Raw genomic sequence first — 17,620 nt, 5'->3', positions numbered from 1 at the left:
CGAAATAGCAAGTCAAAATGTGCATGCTTTCTAATTCAAGCTCATGATTTTCTCCAGCTGTGCACCCCTGACCTTTCTCCATATATATTTGTTCTTAACTGACTTGCCTAGTTAAATAAAGGTTGCATTTAAAAATAAATATATATTCAGTCAATCGCTGGGATCTGAGATATAGTAGCAGAGAACCTTCAGGGAAAATCCCCCAGCTAGCTGGCTTAATGTATTCTCTTATCTCTAAACTCCAGATATTGACACCTCACAAGACTTCACAGAAAAGCGTGAGACAAAAAATCTTGCATTGTTTGTCCACAATTAAAATCCGGTTTCTGAAGGGAATAAAAAACAGTCTGGAACATGTCTGTCTTAGTTCTTGACGTTTTATGCCAAGCATAGATTCGGTCTATTGACAGTTCAAATGCCTGTACTTGGCAACTCTCCTGAAGTTTACGTATTTAAAATAAATAAATAAATGCCTGTCAAAATGCCCATGGGTTGGCTATCATATCACATTTTCTCATCCATGGTAGCTGTCATTATTGAGCAAAAAGATTGAAAGACCACTATTGTTGTTTTCTGAACATGCACAGTTGCTCAGGGATATTTCCGTCAAAATACCCTGAATAATGTATACCTTTTATCATTCAAGTGGAATTAATTCAAGTAAAATATAATGGACAAGTTCTAACAGCATAATTCTGTCTATAAAAAGAGGTAGGTGTCTGTTTTTGAGAGAAAAAAGCTGAAGACAGTAGATTTCTCTGGTGTAGGTCATTCAGGGCTGCATTGATGGGTTGTGTGTTTTCCCTCACTTATTATCATCTACTGTTTGTACCTTTTAATAAATTGTGGGGCCCGGCGGGGGTTTTGGCAATGTTTAACAACTTGTTTCAATTTGCCTTTTCTTTCACAAATGTTGAAAAACTGAGCATTCTGTCACATTGCTTACTAATATTTAAATCAAGGTCTTAGCTAATATTTTAAATTAGGTTTATTGATTGCTCTTTTGAGCTTGTCCTCTGGCTGGATATTAGCCTACATATCCATTGTGTAAATCATTTGAACATGCAGAGTTTTGCGTTCCCTAATGCGATAACTGATTTTTGTGAGCTCTCTCTCTCTCTCTGAGGGATAATGGGTATGTAGCTATTAGCTGAACTCCCACGAGCCAAGTAGCCTGAAATCCAGAACCTGTTTTTCTGACATTCCACTCCTTGTACTCTGTGTAATTAGCATGACAAGGAGTGGAATGTTTGCCCAGGCTACTCTCCAAAGGGCCCAACTTCTAAAATAGTTCAACTAGACCAGGGCTTCTGAGCCTGTTTTGACATGAGATCTAATATTTCTAACATCTGTTTAGAAGATCGACAAGTCAAAGGGTTCCCACGTTTAGACATTTTATTAACTTTCCCACAACTTTGTACACACAAGCATCAAGCTGTTTGACTCTCTGTTTGAGAAAAGCAAGTGGAGATTGTAGAGGAGATTCTTAAATGCTGAATTATTTGGATAATCCTCGTCAAAAGATATATCCTAACTTCAAATATGCTTGTGTAACCTGCCAATAATGTTCTGAAATATGTTACATCCCTTTGACATAGTACTATCTTGCTCCTTTTCAGCCTAATGAAGTTGCCAACACACTATGTGGATTTAAGGTCCTTCAAAATGAGGTAAGAATGTCTGATCAAAATGTTGTCTCAATGTCTCTCACCGGCTCAATTTCTAAATGTGAAAGTCTAAATGTGAAATGTATGTGTACCGCTGTCATACAAAGGAACAGTGCCGACCAATAACCAAAGTGTCAAATTAATCTTTGCTTTTTAAACATATCTGAAAGACCATATCACATGTATTCATAGCCGCGGGAAGTAGTGGTGCTGAGGATGCTGCAGCACCCCTGTCCCCATAAAGGCCTTTACATGTTTACACTGTACATTCTGTCCCTCCTGTCAGAGGCTGGCCTTGCAGGAAGTCATCTACATCAGAGGTTGTACTGATGCTGTCTTCATCTGGCTCATGGATAACTATAAGATCATGGCTGGCTTGCTGCTTGGCATCTTATTCCCCCAGGTAAGAGTTAACCACCATGTGAGACTGACATCTGATGTCCACCAATATTACACAATGATTAACACAGCGATGTCGTGGGCTCAGAACTTTGGTTAATGGCTTTAGCAGAAGGCAGGTACGGGTTTCCACATAACGGTATAAAAAAAGGCCAGTGATTATTGACAGATGGAAAGTATTCAGTTATATTGTGAGCTCTTTCATGTTTGATTTAGGAAATCACTTTAGAAATTGTTTTAGTTCATAAATGTATCCTATTACACAGATTTATGTGGTGGAGTTTATCGGTTTCTATAATGCAGATTGATTGATTATCCTTGAGCTGTTTCTACAACTTGATTGGAGTCCACCTGTCTAAAAACCTGTTTTCACTTTGTCAGTATGTGTCTGATATGTTTTAAAATGTAATACATTTTAGAATAAGGCTGTAATGTAACAAAATGTGGAAAAAGTCAAGGGGTCTAAATACTTTCCAAATGCACTGTATATCCATTATGAATATGAGTGGGTTTGGCATGCTGGATGGGCCTCCCAGTTAGGAATGCTTCTCCACTGCATAGAAGACATATTTGGTTTATCTCCCCATACACATTAATTCCCTATGGAGACATAGCTTTAATTTATGTTGTTTACCACAGTGTCCTATAGACGGGCCGAGACAGAGCAGTATTTCCACAGCAGTGAGTCTCGATGAGTGCATAACTCCACCCTTACAGCTGTGACCTAATCATGAGGCCGTTTTGGGGTAAGGGAGGTTGGGGTACATAGGCAAGAACCTTCTCAATAACTGACTTGAGCTGAATACATTGAAGAAATCTATTGTTGTCCATGTAGGTTCGATGTTGAAGTGTGACCTTGATGAGTAAGTGAACCTGAATGGCTTCCTTGTTTGAAATGTACATGCTCATCTTCCATAGCTGTGATTAGTTAGGTACTTAAGTCCGGAAGAAACCGTTTCTCCTGCAGCCAGTGAAAATGCAGATGAGAAGGTGTTTCATAATGGTCCCACGAGCCTTGCTTCACTACATGCTCCATAAAATGTCCTGTGTATTAGCTATGTTTTATTAACAATATTACCACTTGTATCTTGTAGAAAAAGGGATGGAGAGCGCTACAGGGATACACATTTGTAGATCTTTAAAGATGGAGATTGTTCTTTGGTTACCACTAATAAGTTTGAAAATTGTATGCTTCAGTGTCTTTGAAACTTTGTTGTGAAGGGCAGAATACGTCACATGTTAATTATGTGTCCAAATGCAATCTGTTCCTCTGAAAACAATGAAAACAAATACAATTTTAAGTTTATCTAGAAAGACTTTTGTTTTTATAAATATTAAATAATTTGAATTCTTTATTGGTAGCTACATCCCTCAACCCCCATAATTTGAGCCAATTAACAAAATACTACAGATCTCCTTTTCAAAACAAAACCCCCTGGGCACAGATGTCATTTGTCTATCAGATGTCTATTTTTGATTTACATTTGGTTGAGTTGTCAACTAACCTGAATTCAAGTCAAAACAACAAAAAATGTCACCATGACATTGGATTTAGGTTAAAAGTTGGGTTTTATGTGCGACTATGGGGCTAAACAGACAGGGTTGGTTTAGATTGTTGACAATGTAAATACATTTGCACAAATCAGCACTTGTCTCTCAAATACATTGTTACAATTGGTGGTTAGTTAGTGAATTTGAGTTAAAACTAAAATCAGTTAAAACACCTCAAAACAAGACATCAACAACAAGATAAAACTAGCTGAAAGGAGGCACCTAGGATTCCTCACATGGCAGCTTCTTGTCATTGTTGCTAGCTGTCTGGCCGTCCAGAATCACAACAACACATGGCCTTCTGCCCTAATGAAGCGTGGACATCGTTTTCCAGAAGTTGTCAGATACCTGTTTATTTGAAACAGGCCAAGGTCGAACAAGTGGACAGACAGCCTTTAGATTTAATTAGCTATCTGTTCAAGACTTGGGGGACACTTAAAAAAATAAAATAAAATGTATGTCTGAGTTTGACCCCTCAGTCAATGAGTTATGAAACTAAAATGATATAGCTGACTTGACTTGCGGGCTACAGCACTTATACTGATGTTATGTTGAATACTTTCAACATACACCCACAAGGATACCGTCTAAGAAAGTAATTGTTTCATACATTCTTAACCTGAGCTTTTTACCTCAACATGGTGCAGATGTACTGTATGGGTTATTTCATGCGTTCTGCACGGTTCTTCTTAACAGTAAAGTCAGATACTCTGCAGTGTGATTTGCTATAGGAATTATGGGGCTGCTGGCAGTAAGAACATAATGTAGCTTAAGCTCTAGAATCAGCACAAGCTGTGGCTGTCTGTTCAAAGATCAGCTCTCGTCTGTCTCAGGTCTGTGCTTTTGGTTAAATGCATGCTTCAGACAAAGTTTTTGAAATGTATTTTGTATCAAGGACAAAATGTCATGATGTGAAACGGAACAAATTGCTTATTGACAACCCCCTCCCTCAAAGAAAAAAGACAGTGGTCGGTAATGCACTGTAGATCCAAAGTACCCCAATCTTTCTCACTCAACGTCAACAAAACAATGGAGATGATCGTGGACTTCAGGAAACAGCAGAGGGAGCACCCCCCTATCCACATCGAAGGGACAGCAGTGGAGAAAGTGGAGGGTTTTTAAGTTCCTCGGCGTACACATCAACGACAAACTCAAATAGTCCACCCACACAGACATTGTGGTGAAGAATGCGCAACACCGCATCTTCAACCTCAGGAGGCTGAAGAAATGTGGCTTGTCACCCAAAACCCTGACTAACTTTTACAGATCCACAATCGAGAGCATCCTGTCGGGATGTACGGCAACTGCTTCGCCCTCAACCGCAAGGCTCTCCAGAGGGTGGTGCGGTCTGCACAACACATCACTGGGGGCAAACTACCTGCCCTCCATGACACCTATAGCACCCCGATGTCACAGGAAGGCAAAAAAGATCATCAAGGACAACAACCCAATCCACTGCCTGTTCACTCCGTTATCATCCAGAAGGCGAGGTCAGTACAGGTGCATCGAAGTTGGGACCGAGAGACAGAAGTTGTTCTTCAATCTCAAGGCCATCAGACTGCTAAACAGCAATCACTAACTCAGAGAGGCTGCTGCCTAAATGGAGACCCAATCACTGGACACTTTAATGAATGGATCACTAGTCACTTTAAACAATGACACTTTAAATAATGTCACTTTAATAATGTTTACGTATCTTACATTACTCATATATGTATATAGTGTATTTTATACCATCTATTGCACCTTGCCTATGCCGCTCGGCCATCGCTCATCCATATATTTATATGTACATATTCTCATTCACCCCTTTAGATTTGTGTGTATTAGATAGTCGTTGGGGAACTGTTAGATTACTTGTTAGATATTACTGTACAGTCAGAACCAGAAGCACATGCATTTCGCTACACTTGTTTTAACATCTGCTAACCATGTGTATGTGACAAATACAATTTGATTTGACATTGAACTAGTGCTTGCTAAAGCAAGGTCATCTTCCCCAAGGCTGTAGTTCAAGACTCTCTTTCCCATCTCTGACTCTGAATCTCCTTGTGTTTGCAGTTCTTGGGCGTGATCATTAGCTGGCTCTACATCACACGAGTAGAGGATGCCATTGCTGAGTATGGTAACTACCAGGATGGACTGCTGGACGCAGGAGACGGTGATGGCTTCAGGGAACCCAAGAAGCAAGGCAGAATGGCCAAATGTTGCAGGTGCATGCCAGAGATCGACTGAGCGTGCCTCATGTTATCTAATTAGCCTAAAACACTGCTGTGCCTGCCTCAGCCTTCCAACACACTGGAGCTATCAGCTCCAGTTTTACAACCACTGTTCAGAGACCTTTTAGTGTGTGTTTTTGGTTCTATTCAGGGATTTTTTTTTTTTCAGGGGTTCATTTATTAAGGTTTTATTAGGATGGAAGGCTATACATACCAGTGTGTGCCTGTAAAAAAATACAGCGCTTTTTATTATTATTATTTTTTCCTCCTCCTGAAGTGTCGATTTTATATATAGATTTACAGCAAAAACATTTAACATTTTCTGTCATACTAAATACAAATATGTAGCTCACTAGCCAGCCCCTCATAGGAATTCCAGTATTTCAATCATTATTACCTCAGACTCCTGTATTGATGCCAATCAATTAAATGGGACATTTTTAGCTGTTCAAAGAGATATTTTCTATGGTGAATTTTATGGAGGGTACCTACCTTGATTTTCATAATCATTGGAGATGTCATGGGTTCAACACATTAAAGGATTAGTTTGGGATTTTGGCAATGAGGCCCTCCATCTACTTCCCCAGAGTCCGATTAACTCGTGGATACCATTTGTATGTACCTGCGTGCAGTTTTAAGGAAGTTATTCACTAGCATTAGCACAATTGTTATCTAGCGTCAGCGCAATGACTGGATGCTAGCTGTTCGCGTAAACTTCCAGTCATTGCGCTAACGTTAATTAGCCTTGGCTCGCGAAACTACCTTTTAACGTCCTTTTATACTGGACTTCCACGAGTTCATCTGACTCTGGGGAAGTAAATAAAGGGCCTCTGCTAAAATCACGAACTATCCCTTTAATGGTTTAGGTGAGTAAAAATCTAATTAACTTACAGTAAGTTTATGGTCAGTCACACAATGTGGCTTCATTTGAGTTAGGAATACCAACGTTGTTAATGATGTACAGCATACACATGGTCTGTTGCCCACATTTTATTAGGATTTTGTACTGTTAAATGGTTTGGAAGCTACGTTTTATGGCTTTGCTCAGTCAGTGACATTTACCTGTTGTGGGATCTGCTAGTGAGCCTCTTAAGCTCTTCGCAGAGCAGCATCATGTCCCTGGTCTTCCTGCCAATGATTGTATACAGTATGAGTCAAAAGTTTGGACACACCTACTCATTCCAGGGTTTTTCTTAATTTTTTACTATTTTCTACATCATAGAATAATAGTGAAGACATCAACTATGAAATAATATATGGAATCATGTAGTAACCAAAAAATGTTTTATATTTGAGATTCTTCAAAGTACCTTTGCCTTGATGACAGCTCTGCACACTCTTGGCATTCTCCCAACCAGCCTCATGAGGTAGTCACCTGGAATGCATTTTAATTAACAGGTGTTCCTTGTTAAAAGTTAATTTGTGGACTTTCTTTCCTTCTTAATGCGTTTGAGCCAATCAGTTGTGTTGTGACAAGGTACGGGTGGTATACAGAAGATATCCCTATTTGGTAAAAGACCAAGTCCATATTATGGCAAGAACAGCTCAAATAAGCAAAGAGAAATGACAGTCCATCATTAATTTAAGACACGAAGCTCAGTCAATGCAGAAAATGTCAAGAACTTTGAACGTTTCTTCAAGTGCAGTCGCAAAAACCAAGCGCTGTGATGAAACGGGCTCTCATAAGGACCGCCACAGGAAAAGAAGACCCAGAGTTACCTCTGCTGCAGAGAATGTTTATTAGAGTTACCAGCATCAAAAATTGCAGCCCAAATAAATGCTTCACAGAGTTCAAGTAACAGACACGTCTCAACATCAACTGTTCAGAGGAGACTGTGAATCAAGCCTTCACGGTCGAATTGCTGCAAAGAAACCACTACTAAAGGACACCAATAATAAGAAGAGACTTGCTTGGGACAAGAAACATGAGCAATGGACATTAGACCGGTGGAAATCTGTCCTTTTAGTCTGATGACTCCAAATTTGAGTTTTTTGGGTTTCAACCGCCGTGTCTTTGTGAGACGCAGATGAGGTGAACAGATCATCTCCGCATGTGTGGTTCCCACCATGAAGCATGGAGGAGGTGGTGTGATGGTGATTTGCTGGTGACTCAGTGATTTATTTAAAATTCAAGGCACACTTAACGAGCATGGCTACCACAGCATTCTGCAGCGATACACCATTCCATCTGGTTTGGGCTTAGTGGAACTATCATTTGTTTTTCAACAAGACAATGACCCAACACACGTCCAGGCTGTGTAAGGGCTATTTGACCAAGAAGGAGAGTGATGGAGTGCTGCATCAGATGACCTGGCCTCCACAATCACCTGACCTGAACCCAATTGAGATGGTTTGGAATGAATTGGACCGCAAAGTGAAGGAAAAGCAGCCAACAAGTGCTCAACATATGTGGGAACTACTTCACTGTTGGAAAAGCATTCCTCATGAAGCGGGTTGAGAGAATGCCAAGCGTGAGCAAAGCTGTCATCAAGACAAAGGGTGGCTACTTTGAAGAATCTCAAATATAAAATATATTTTGATTTGTATAACGCTTTTTGGTTACTACATGATTCCATATGTGTTATTTCATAGTTTTTTGAAGTCTTCACAAAACCCTCAAAATGAGTAGGTGTGTCCAAACTTTTGACTGGTACTGTTTGTCTGTTAAAAGCATGGTCGTATGGGATTGCATGCCTAGATTTAAAGGCTAACTGTTACATACTTATTCAGACCACAAGTGCCATCCGCAGCCTGTTTCCATGGAGTGAGATGGTTCTCCTGAGACAGAACAATGAATGACTTCATATTTGAATCCATCCACACCAAATGGGAAGTCAAACAAATGTTCAACTTATTTTCAAACTAATTTTTGACTCAAATTACATTATTTACATTATTACATTATTGATTATTTATTTGTGACAAACTTTTAAGGTGCCATCAGATTTTTGTTTTTAGATCTTGCTTTGAAATCTTCTTATACTGTTCAGTTGTGGTGGAGGTTATAAAGTTGTCTTTTTTTAACTTATGCTGTTTATTTTTTTGTGTGAGCTCACTGTAATACTTTTGAGCATTATATAGTGATCTGGTGAATGAATAAATCATATTTACAGTCCTGTTGAGCAGCCTCTGTAGTGGCGTTTTTCGTTGCTCTTCCTGTCCTGCTGGTTTGTCTGCCTATTCAGAGGGCGTCCGGCTGTGACACAAAATAGTTTACTCTTTCATGGAGCCCAGCCCAGCCAAAATAACCCTTGGTGTAATTGTTATTCTCTGTCCCACTACAAACCCATTACAGTCATCATGAGTATACTTTACCCTCTTCAACATTTTCAAACACCTTTCTAACACAAAACCCATATTAGTTTTTTTCCATGATGCCTTCAGTTTTTCTCAAGACAAATACTGATGCCCTGTGTACTGAGCCTTTTTTTTTTTTATTGTTGTAGACATTCTTGCATGGTCTTTGTCATGACATCAAAGCACGTCTAGTACCCTCACTCGCTCTCCCTTGTCTTTCACTGTTCTTTATTTCTTTACCCTTCACTCACAATTAACATTGGAGGTAAAATGCTATGTACTGTTAGTGCTCCAATGGGCAAATGGCCATAAGTACAGATGAAACATCTAAATGACCATGAAGGACACCTAGAAAGTACTTTATAGCTTGTGATGACACTATTCAGCACTTGACCCCTTAACGACAGGATCATTTCACTTGATATTTATGTTACGTAATGTATGAATCGGGATTTGGTACACTTATTCAAATGTTTGTACAAGTGTGTGATAGCCTGTCATTATTTGGCCCTGCCAGCAACACTGCAATTTTAACCGCAAAATATTTCAAAATCAAAGTTTGTCACGTGCGCTGAATTCAACAGGTGTACACCTTACAGTGAAATGCTTACTTACCAACAGTGCAATTTTTAAGTAAAAAATAGGTATTAGGTAAACAATATATAAGTAAAGAAATACAAAAGAAAACAGTAAAATGAGAGTGAACATTTCTCATGTACAACATTTATTTTGTCAGGTTTTGGATTTTGTACAACGGAGCATCTGGGGAAGTTCTATTTTAATCAGGTAAGTTCTGAAAATGGCCTGCAGCTAAAATCTGTACCCTTCTTTCCAGAGGAAGAATTGGGCCCTCAAGCTATCCTTCTGCTGTCACATTTGAGAGATACTCCTTTGGAATTTAATTATTTATTTCAGAAATGGTGCCCTGTGCCCACAGGATTTCTGTGGCACAACAAACAATTGTTATTTTGTTTACACCACAATCAAGGAGGTGTCCTCTAAGAATTACACACACTCAATCATATTCAGCCTTGGTGTTTTCCAGATTACCAACAGAGTTTGTTGGAACAAATGGCTTGTTTTGTCTGCAGTTAAGTGGTTCTTAAAGTGGAAATTTGGTGCCTCTTTGGGGGTTGTTATAGATCTGACAGCACTCATCCGCTCTGCTTCCCGGGGACTCCTATTCATCATTACGGTCTGTAGGACACCCATCCTCATCTCAACCACCACTGATATACTGATGGGCTTTCAGAGGACATCAAATGCATTGAGGACAAAAAGCATGTAGAATGACATCTAACATATTTATATAAGTATCCAATGTGTGTCATACTACTGTAAATACCCAGTCATGTCTTGAAAAATAACATGTAAATGATTGGCTATAAATGAATGTGATATTTCTTATCAGGAGTTTTTTTTACCATTATTTAACTAGGCAAGTCAGTTAAGGAGATATTCTTATTTACAATGACGGCCTACACCGGCCAAACCCGGACGACGCTGGGCCAATTGTGCGCCGCCCTATGGGACTCCCAATCACGACCGGTTGCGATACAGCTTGATATCCCCATGGTACTGCTGGAGTTTTTCACTCAGTGGGGTGGAGTCATCGTATTTGTGATCTTTGTCTGATGATGTTGTACGTGCCCCAAAAGAGATATCTTCATCTGTGGCGATGTTGCTATGGCTACTGTAAAACAAATAGTGGGAGGCTAATACGTCAAAGGATGCATGGATGGCAGAATGCCCATCACTTCACCCTCTACACATAATTGGACTAATGCCCATCACTTCCCATCTATGTACAGATGCGCACAAAACTGATTGGTTAACTCACTCATGCAACATTTATTTCTATTAGCAGTTAATTTATGTCCAAGGACATCAAGCACATCATCTGGTAGCCGAGAGATCCTTTTCAGTTTTCTTTGGTTTCTTCAGTTTCTCTGTGTTTGTCCAAGGCCCTTTATAGTACAATGCTACCAAATGTTATTATTGTAGAAGCTACGTATGATATTAAGACAAATGGCTCATTCAATCTGCCTTTTCAAATTGATGGTTTATCTGTCTGCCCTCCGTGCACAGTCTCTGTTCTACCTCGTTGCTGTGTTCTACCTGTGTCCTATTGTGGCATTCTACTTACCTGGGATAATACAATGCCCTTATCCCAGAGTCCACCTACTGTGTCTCTGTCCATAACAACCCTCACTCATCAGGGACCAGGATCTCTCTCCATTTACAACCCTCACTCACCAGGGACCAGGATCTCTCTCCATAACAACCCTCACTCACCAAGCACCAGGATCTCTCTCCATAACAACCCTCCCTCACCAAGCACAAGGATCTCTTTCCATAACGCCCCCCCCCCCCCCCCCCCCCCTCACCAGGCACCAGGATGTGTGAGTCAACACCCGTTTCAACCTATGGTCCTCCTGACACAGCTCACTCAAGGGGCCTCTTTCATATCTTCTGACACGAGGAGGGAACTGGGGAGATATTAGACCTGCAGGTAGGAAAAAGAGACTTATAACTTTGGTTTTCCACAAGATTGCTCTGTCCGATGGGGCTACCCTAGAGCAGTGGTTCTTGGGGACCCCCAGATGTTTTATAATGTTGTTGTAGCCCTGAACCAGCTACCCTGATTCACCTAATCAAGGGCTTGATGATTAGTTGACAAGTTGAATCAGGTGTGTTAGGTGTGGAATAGTTAACGGCTGGGGGTCCCCGAGAAGAGGTTTGAGAACGACTGCCCTAGAAGATGTGATTAACTCCATTGCATGTGGGATGAATCGTGTGATTAATAACACCTGCACTTGTCTTTTCTTACTAGCACTGACTCTATTGAGGAAAAATTTGAAGTACTATGACTGAGATGGTGAGATTCCACTGCAGTGGATAGCGGCCATTTTACAGGCTCCTGATCGATTCTGCTCTCTGCATTGTTGGGAGGGGCCCGTAAGTACGCATTTCACTGTTAGTCTACACTTGTTGTTTACAAAGCAAATGAAAAATAACATTTGATTTGATAGGTGGTTGTCTCACCCAGCTACCTTAGGATGCATGCACTAACTGTACATTTCTAAAATGTAATATAATGTGGATTCACTTGGTGTCCTCGCTCTAGCTTGCGCTTTTGATTAAGCAGGACTCAAGTCACACTACTCGCTGTCCCTGTCACGTTCCTGACCTATTTCTGTTAGTTTATGTGTGTTAGTTGGTCAGGACGTGAGGTTGGGTGGGCATTCTATGTTTTCTGTTTCTGTGTTGGTTTTTGGGTTGCCTGGTATGGCTCTTAATTAGAGGCAGGTGTTTGGCGTTCCTCTAATTAAGAGTCATATTTAGGTAGGCGTTGTCACAGTGTTCGTTGTGGGTGATTGTCTTCCGTGTCTGTGTAATTGTTTGCACCATACGGGACTGTGTACGGTTTGTTCGGTTTGTGTAGTCTATATGTCCTATTCGTGCGTTCTTCTTGTTTTATGTGAGTTCGTCGTCTAGGTCTGTCTACACCGTTTGTTGTTTTTGTTAGTTTAGTCAAGTTCGTGTTTTCGTTAATAAAGTATGTCATTTCACTACGCTGCGCCTTGGTTCAATCCCTGCTCCTCCTCTTCGGATGAAGAGGAGGAGGAAAACCGTTACAGAATCACCCACCATTCCAGAGCCAAGCAGCGGAGTAAACGGAGTAAGGGACAGGAAAAGAAGGAGGAATGGACTTGGGACGATATATTGGACGGAAAAGGTTGCTACACATGGGAGGAGATCCTGGCTGGTAGGGATCGCCTCCCATGGGAACAGCTGGAGGCACTGAGGAGAGCAGAGGCTACCGGAGAGAGGAACCGGAGTTATGAGGGAACGCGTCTGTCACGGAAGCCCAAAAAGCCCGTGAGTAACACCCAAAAATTTATTGGGGGGGGGCTAAGAGGTAGTGGGCCAAGGGCAGGTAGGAGACCTGCGCCCACTTCCCAGGCTTACCGTGGAGAGCGGGAGTACGGGCAGGCGCCGTGTTACGCAGTAGAGCGCACGGTGTCTCCTGTACGAGTGCATAGCCCAGTGCGGGTTATTCCACCTCCCCGCACTGGTAGGGCTAGATTGGGTATTGAGCCAGGTGTCATGAGGCCGGCTCAACGCGTCTGGTCTCCAGTGCGTCTCCTCGGGCCGGCATACATGGCACCTGCCTTACGCATGGTTTCCCCGGTTCGCCTACATAGCCCGGTGCGGGTTATTCCACCTCCCCGCACTGGTCGGGCAACCGGGAGCATTCAACCAGGTAAGGTTGGGCAGGCTCAATGCTCAAGAGAGCCAGTACGCCTGCACGGTCCGGTATTTCCGGCGCCACCTCCCCGCCCCAGCCTAGTACCTACAGTGCCTACACTACGCACTAGGCTACCAGTGCGTCTCCTGAGCCCTGTTCCTCCTCCACGCACTCTCCCTGTAGTGCGTGTATCCAGTTCGGTGCCTCCAGTTCCGGCACCACGCACTAAGCCTCCTGTGCGTCTCCAGAGCCCTGTACACACTGTTTCTTCTCCCCCTACTAATCCTGATGTGCTTGCCCTCAGCCCGGTGTCACCAGTGCCGGTACCTCGCACCAGGTATAGAGTGGGCTTTGAGAGTCCAGTGTGCCCTGTCCCTGCTCCCCGCACTAGTATGAAGGTGCGTGTCCTTAGCCCGGTGCCTCCAGTTCCGGCACCACGCACCAGGTCTACAGTGCGCATTATCCGGCCAGAGCCATCCGTCTCCCCAGCGCCATCTGAGCCATCCGTCTCACCAGCGCCATCTGAGCCATCCGTCTCCCCAGCGCCATCTGAGCCATCCGTCTCCCCAGCGCCATCTGAGCCATCCGTCTCCCCAGCGCCGTCTGAGCCATCCGTCTGCAATGAGCCTGCAAAGCCGCCCGTCTGCCATGAGCCTGCAAAGCCGCCCGTCTGCCATGAGCCTACAGAGCCGTCCGCCAGACAGGAGCCGCTAGAGCCGCCCGCCAGACAGGAGCCGCTAGAGCCGTCCGTCAGACAGGATCTGCCAGAGCCGCCAACCAGACAGGATCTGCCAGAGCCGCCAACCAGACAGGATCTGCCAGAGCCGCCAACCAGACAGGATCTGCCAGAGCCGCCAACCAGACAGGATCTGCCAGAGCCGCCAGCGAGCCATGAGCGGCCAGAGCCGTCAGCCTGCCATGAGCGTCGAGAGCCGTCAGCCTGCCATGAGCGTCGAGAGCCGTCAGCCAGCCATGAGCGTCGAGAGCCGTCAGCCAGCCATGAGCGTCGAGAGCCGTCAGCCAGCCATGAGCGTCGAGAGCCGTCAGCCAGCCATGAGCGTCGAGAGCCGTCAGCCAGCCATGAGCGTCGAGAGCCGTCAGCCAGCCATGAGCGTCGAGAGCCGTCAGCCAGCCATGAGCGTCGAGAGCCGTCAGCCAGCCATGAGCGTCGAGAGCCGTCAGCCAGCCATGAGCGTCGAGAGCCGTCAGCCAGCCATGAGCGTCGAGAGCCGTCAGCCTGCCATGAGCGTCCAGATTCGTCAGTCAGCCATGAGCTGCCCTTCAGCCAGAAAAGGCTATATACCCAGAACTGCCCCTCAGTCCAGAGCTGTCTCTCTGTCCGGAGCTGCCTTTCAGTCCGGAGTTGCCCCTCTATCATGATCTCCCTCTCTATCTTGATCTACCTCTTTATTCTTATCTATCCCTCTGTCTGGTGCTATCCCTCTGTCTTGATCAATCTCTCTGTCCCGGTGCTGTCCCTATCAGGGATGTTACTAAGAAGATTTTGTGGGGGTAAAAGGAGGGTGGACATTCTTAGGGGGAGATGGAGGCTAGGATGGATTATGGTGGGGTGGGGACCTCGCCCGGAGCCTGAGCCACCACCGTGGTTAGATGCCCACCCAGACCCTCCCCTAGACTTTGTGCTGGTGCGCCCGGAGTTCGCACCTTATGGGGGGGGTTATGTCACGTTCCTGACCTATTTCTGTTAGTTTATGTGTGTTAGTTGGTCAGGACGTGAGGTTGGGTGGGCATTCTATGTTTTCTGTTTCTGTGTTGGTTTTTGGGTTGCCTGGTATGGCTCTTAATTAGAGGCAGGTGTTTGGCGTTCCTCTAATTAAGAGTCATATTTAGGTAGGCGTTGTCACAGTGTTCGTTGTGGGTGATTGTCTTCCGTGTCTGTGTAATTGTTTGCACCATACGGGACTGTGTACGGTTTGTTCGGTTTGTGTAGTCTATATGTCCTATTCGTGCGTTCTTCTTGTTTTATGTGAGTTCGTCGTCTAGGTCTGTCTACACCGTTTGTTGTTTTTGTTAGTTTAGTCAAGTTCGTGTTTTCGTTAATAAAGTATGTCATTTCACTACGCTGCGCCTTGGTTCAATCCCTGCTCCTCCTCTTCGGATGAAGAGGAGGAGGAAAACCGTTACAGTCCCAATGTCACCCCGAGATGCCAAGGACCGAGAGACGCGCCTTCTGTCTGCTTCACATTTGATTGTCATGGCCCATACTGTTTGAACTGGGAGATTAAGAGGCATGACAAGTGTGGTTAAATTAGAATCGAGGGTCTGCATTTTGCTGTTTGATAAAACAGCGACAGACAACAGTAGAGACTAAAATGTCCTTGAAAACCTAACAAGACTTAGATAACCACCTTTGGTTGATGATTGTGTTGGGTAATGCATCTCTTATCCCCCCACAACCAGAACATCAACTGTCACCCATCAATAAATGGTGTTAGTTGTTCTAACTTATAGGAACCAATGTTTTTTTTTACTTTGCAACTCTCTGTTGGCTGGGCACCCCGCTTGTGCCATCAAACCCCTGCAAGTCACCCAGAACGCCGCCGCCCGCTTGGTGCTCAACCTTCCCAAACTCTCCCATGACACCCTGGTTGTTCGCACACTGCTGGCTTCCAGTCAAATCTTGCATCCACTACAAGACCATGGTGCTTGCCTACGGAGCAGACCCTCCGTACCTTCAGGCTATGCTCAAAACCTACACCCCAACCTGAGCAATCCGTTTTGTCACCTCTGGTCTCTTGTCCGTCCTGTGATTTGTGATTGTCTCACCTAGCTACAGTACTGAAGATGAATGCATTGTATGTCGCTATGAATAACACCGTCTGCTAAATTACTGAAATGTTAATGTATTCTCTGTAAATACAGTACCAGTCAAAAGTTTGGACACACCTACTCATTCAAGGGTTTTTCTACATTGTAGAATAATAGTGAAGACATCAAAACTATGAAATAACGCATACGGAGTAACCATGTAGTAACCAAAAAAAGTGTTCAACAATTTAAAATATATTTGAGATTCTTCAAAGTAGCCACCCTTTGCCTTGATGACAGCTTTGCACACTCTTGGCATTCTCTCAACCAGCTTCACCTGGAATGCTTTTCCAACAGTCTTGAAGGATTTCCCACATATGCTGAACACTTGTTGGCTGCTTTTCCTTTACTCTGCGTTCCAACTCATCCCAAACCATCTCAATTGGGTTGAGGTTGGGTGATTGTGGAGTACTGTATATGTGAATGAAAGGCATGCAAAATGTTATCTGACAATAGAGTATTTGTTAATATACTTATAAATTGTTTATTTGATCATGTTGTTTAATACGGTGATATGGTACCACTTATAGATTTTGGACCACGTCAGGTATAAACCACTCCGGTACCTAGAGTGCATTCGGAAAGTATTCAGACCCCTTAACTTTTCACATTTTGTTACATTACAGCCTTATTCTAAAATGGATAAAATATTTTTTCCCCCTCATCAATCTACTCACAATACCTCATAATGACAAAGCAAAAACAGATTTTTAGAAATGTTTGCAAATTTATTACAATAACAAAAATGGAAATATCACATTTACATAAGTATTCAGACCCTTTACTCAGTACTTTGTTGAAGCACCTTAGGCAGCGATTACAGCCTCGAGTCTTCTTGGGTATGACGCTACAAGCTTGGCACACCTGTATTTGGGGAGTTTCTCTTATTCTTCTCTGCAGATCTGCAGATCCTCTCAAGCTCTGTCAGGTTGAATGATATTGACAACTACTTTAATTACTTTTTCATTAGCAAGATAAGCAAACTTAGGGATGACATGCCAGCCACAAACGCTGACACTACACATCCAAATATATCGGACCAAATTATGAAAGACAAGAATTGTACTTTTGAATTCCGTAAAGTCAGTGTGGAAAAGGTGAAAAAAGTATTGTTGTCTATCAACAATGACAAGCCACCGAGGTCTGACAATCTGGATGGAAAATTACTGAGGATAATAGCAGACAATATTGCCACTCCTATTTGTCACATCTTCAATTTAAGCCTACTAGAGAGCGTGTGCCCTCAGACCTGGAGGGAAGCTAAAGTCATTCCACTACCCAAGAATAGTAAAGCCCCCTTTACTGGCTCAAATAGCCAACCAATCAGCCTGTTACCAACCCTTAGTAAACTTCTGGAAAAAATGATGTTTGACCAGATACAATGATATTTCACAGTAAACAAATTG

At 43.1% G+C, this 17,620-nt stretch overlaps 1 protein-coding gene across 1 annotated transcript in view; it reads left to right on the top strand.

Annotated features, from left to right (window-relative positions):
• Window positions 1-8,956, top strand: part of LOC139580424 (tetraspanin-15-like) — a 35,473-nt gene extending 26,517 nt beyond the window's left edge. Inside the window, exons 6-8 of the mRNA XM_071409084.1 lie at window positions 1,620-1,670; window positions 1,954-2,070; window positions 5,679-8,956. Coding sequence (XP_071265185.1) covers window positions 1,620-1,670; window positions 1,954-2,070; window positions 5,679-5,852 — 342 coding nt within the window. The 3' untranslated portion in view covers window positions 5,853-8,956. The remainder of the gene's footprint in view (window positions 1-1,619; window positions 1,671-1,953; window positions 2,071-5,678) is intronic.
• Window positions 8,957-17,620: the final 8,664 nt, after the last annotated feature.

Source organism: Salvelinus alpinus, chromosome 7 (genome assembly GCF_045679555.1).
Source record: "Salvelinus alpinus chromosome 7, SLU_Salpinus.1, whole genome shotgun sequence".
Lineage (NCBI taxonomy): Eukaryota > Metazoa > Chordata > Actinopteri > Salmoniformes > Salmonidae > Salvelinus > Salvelinus alpinus.
Note: the sequence above shows the minus strand (reverse complement) of the source record. Positions and strands in the feature narration are given on the sequence as shown.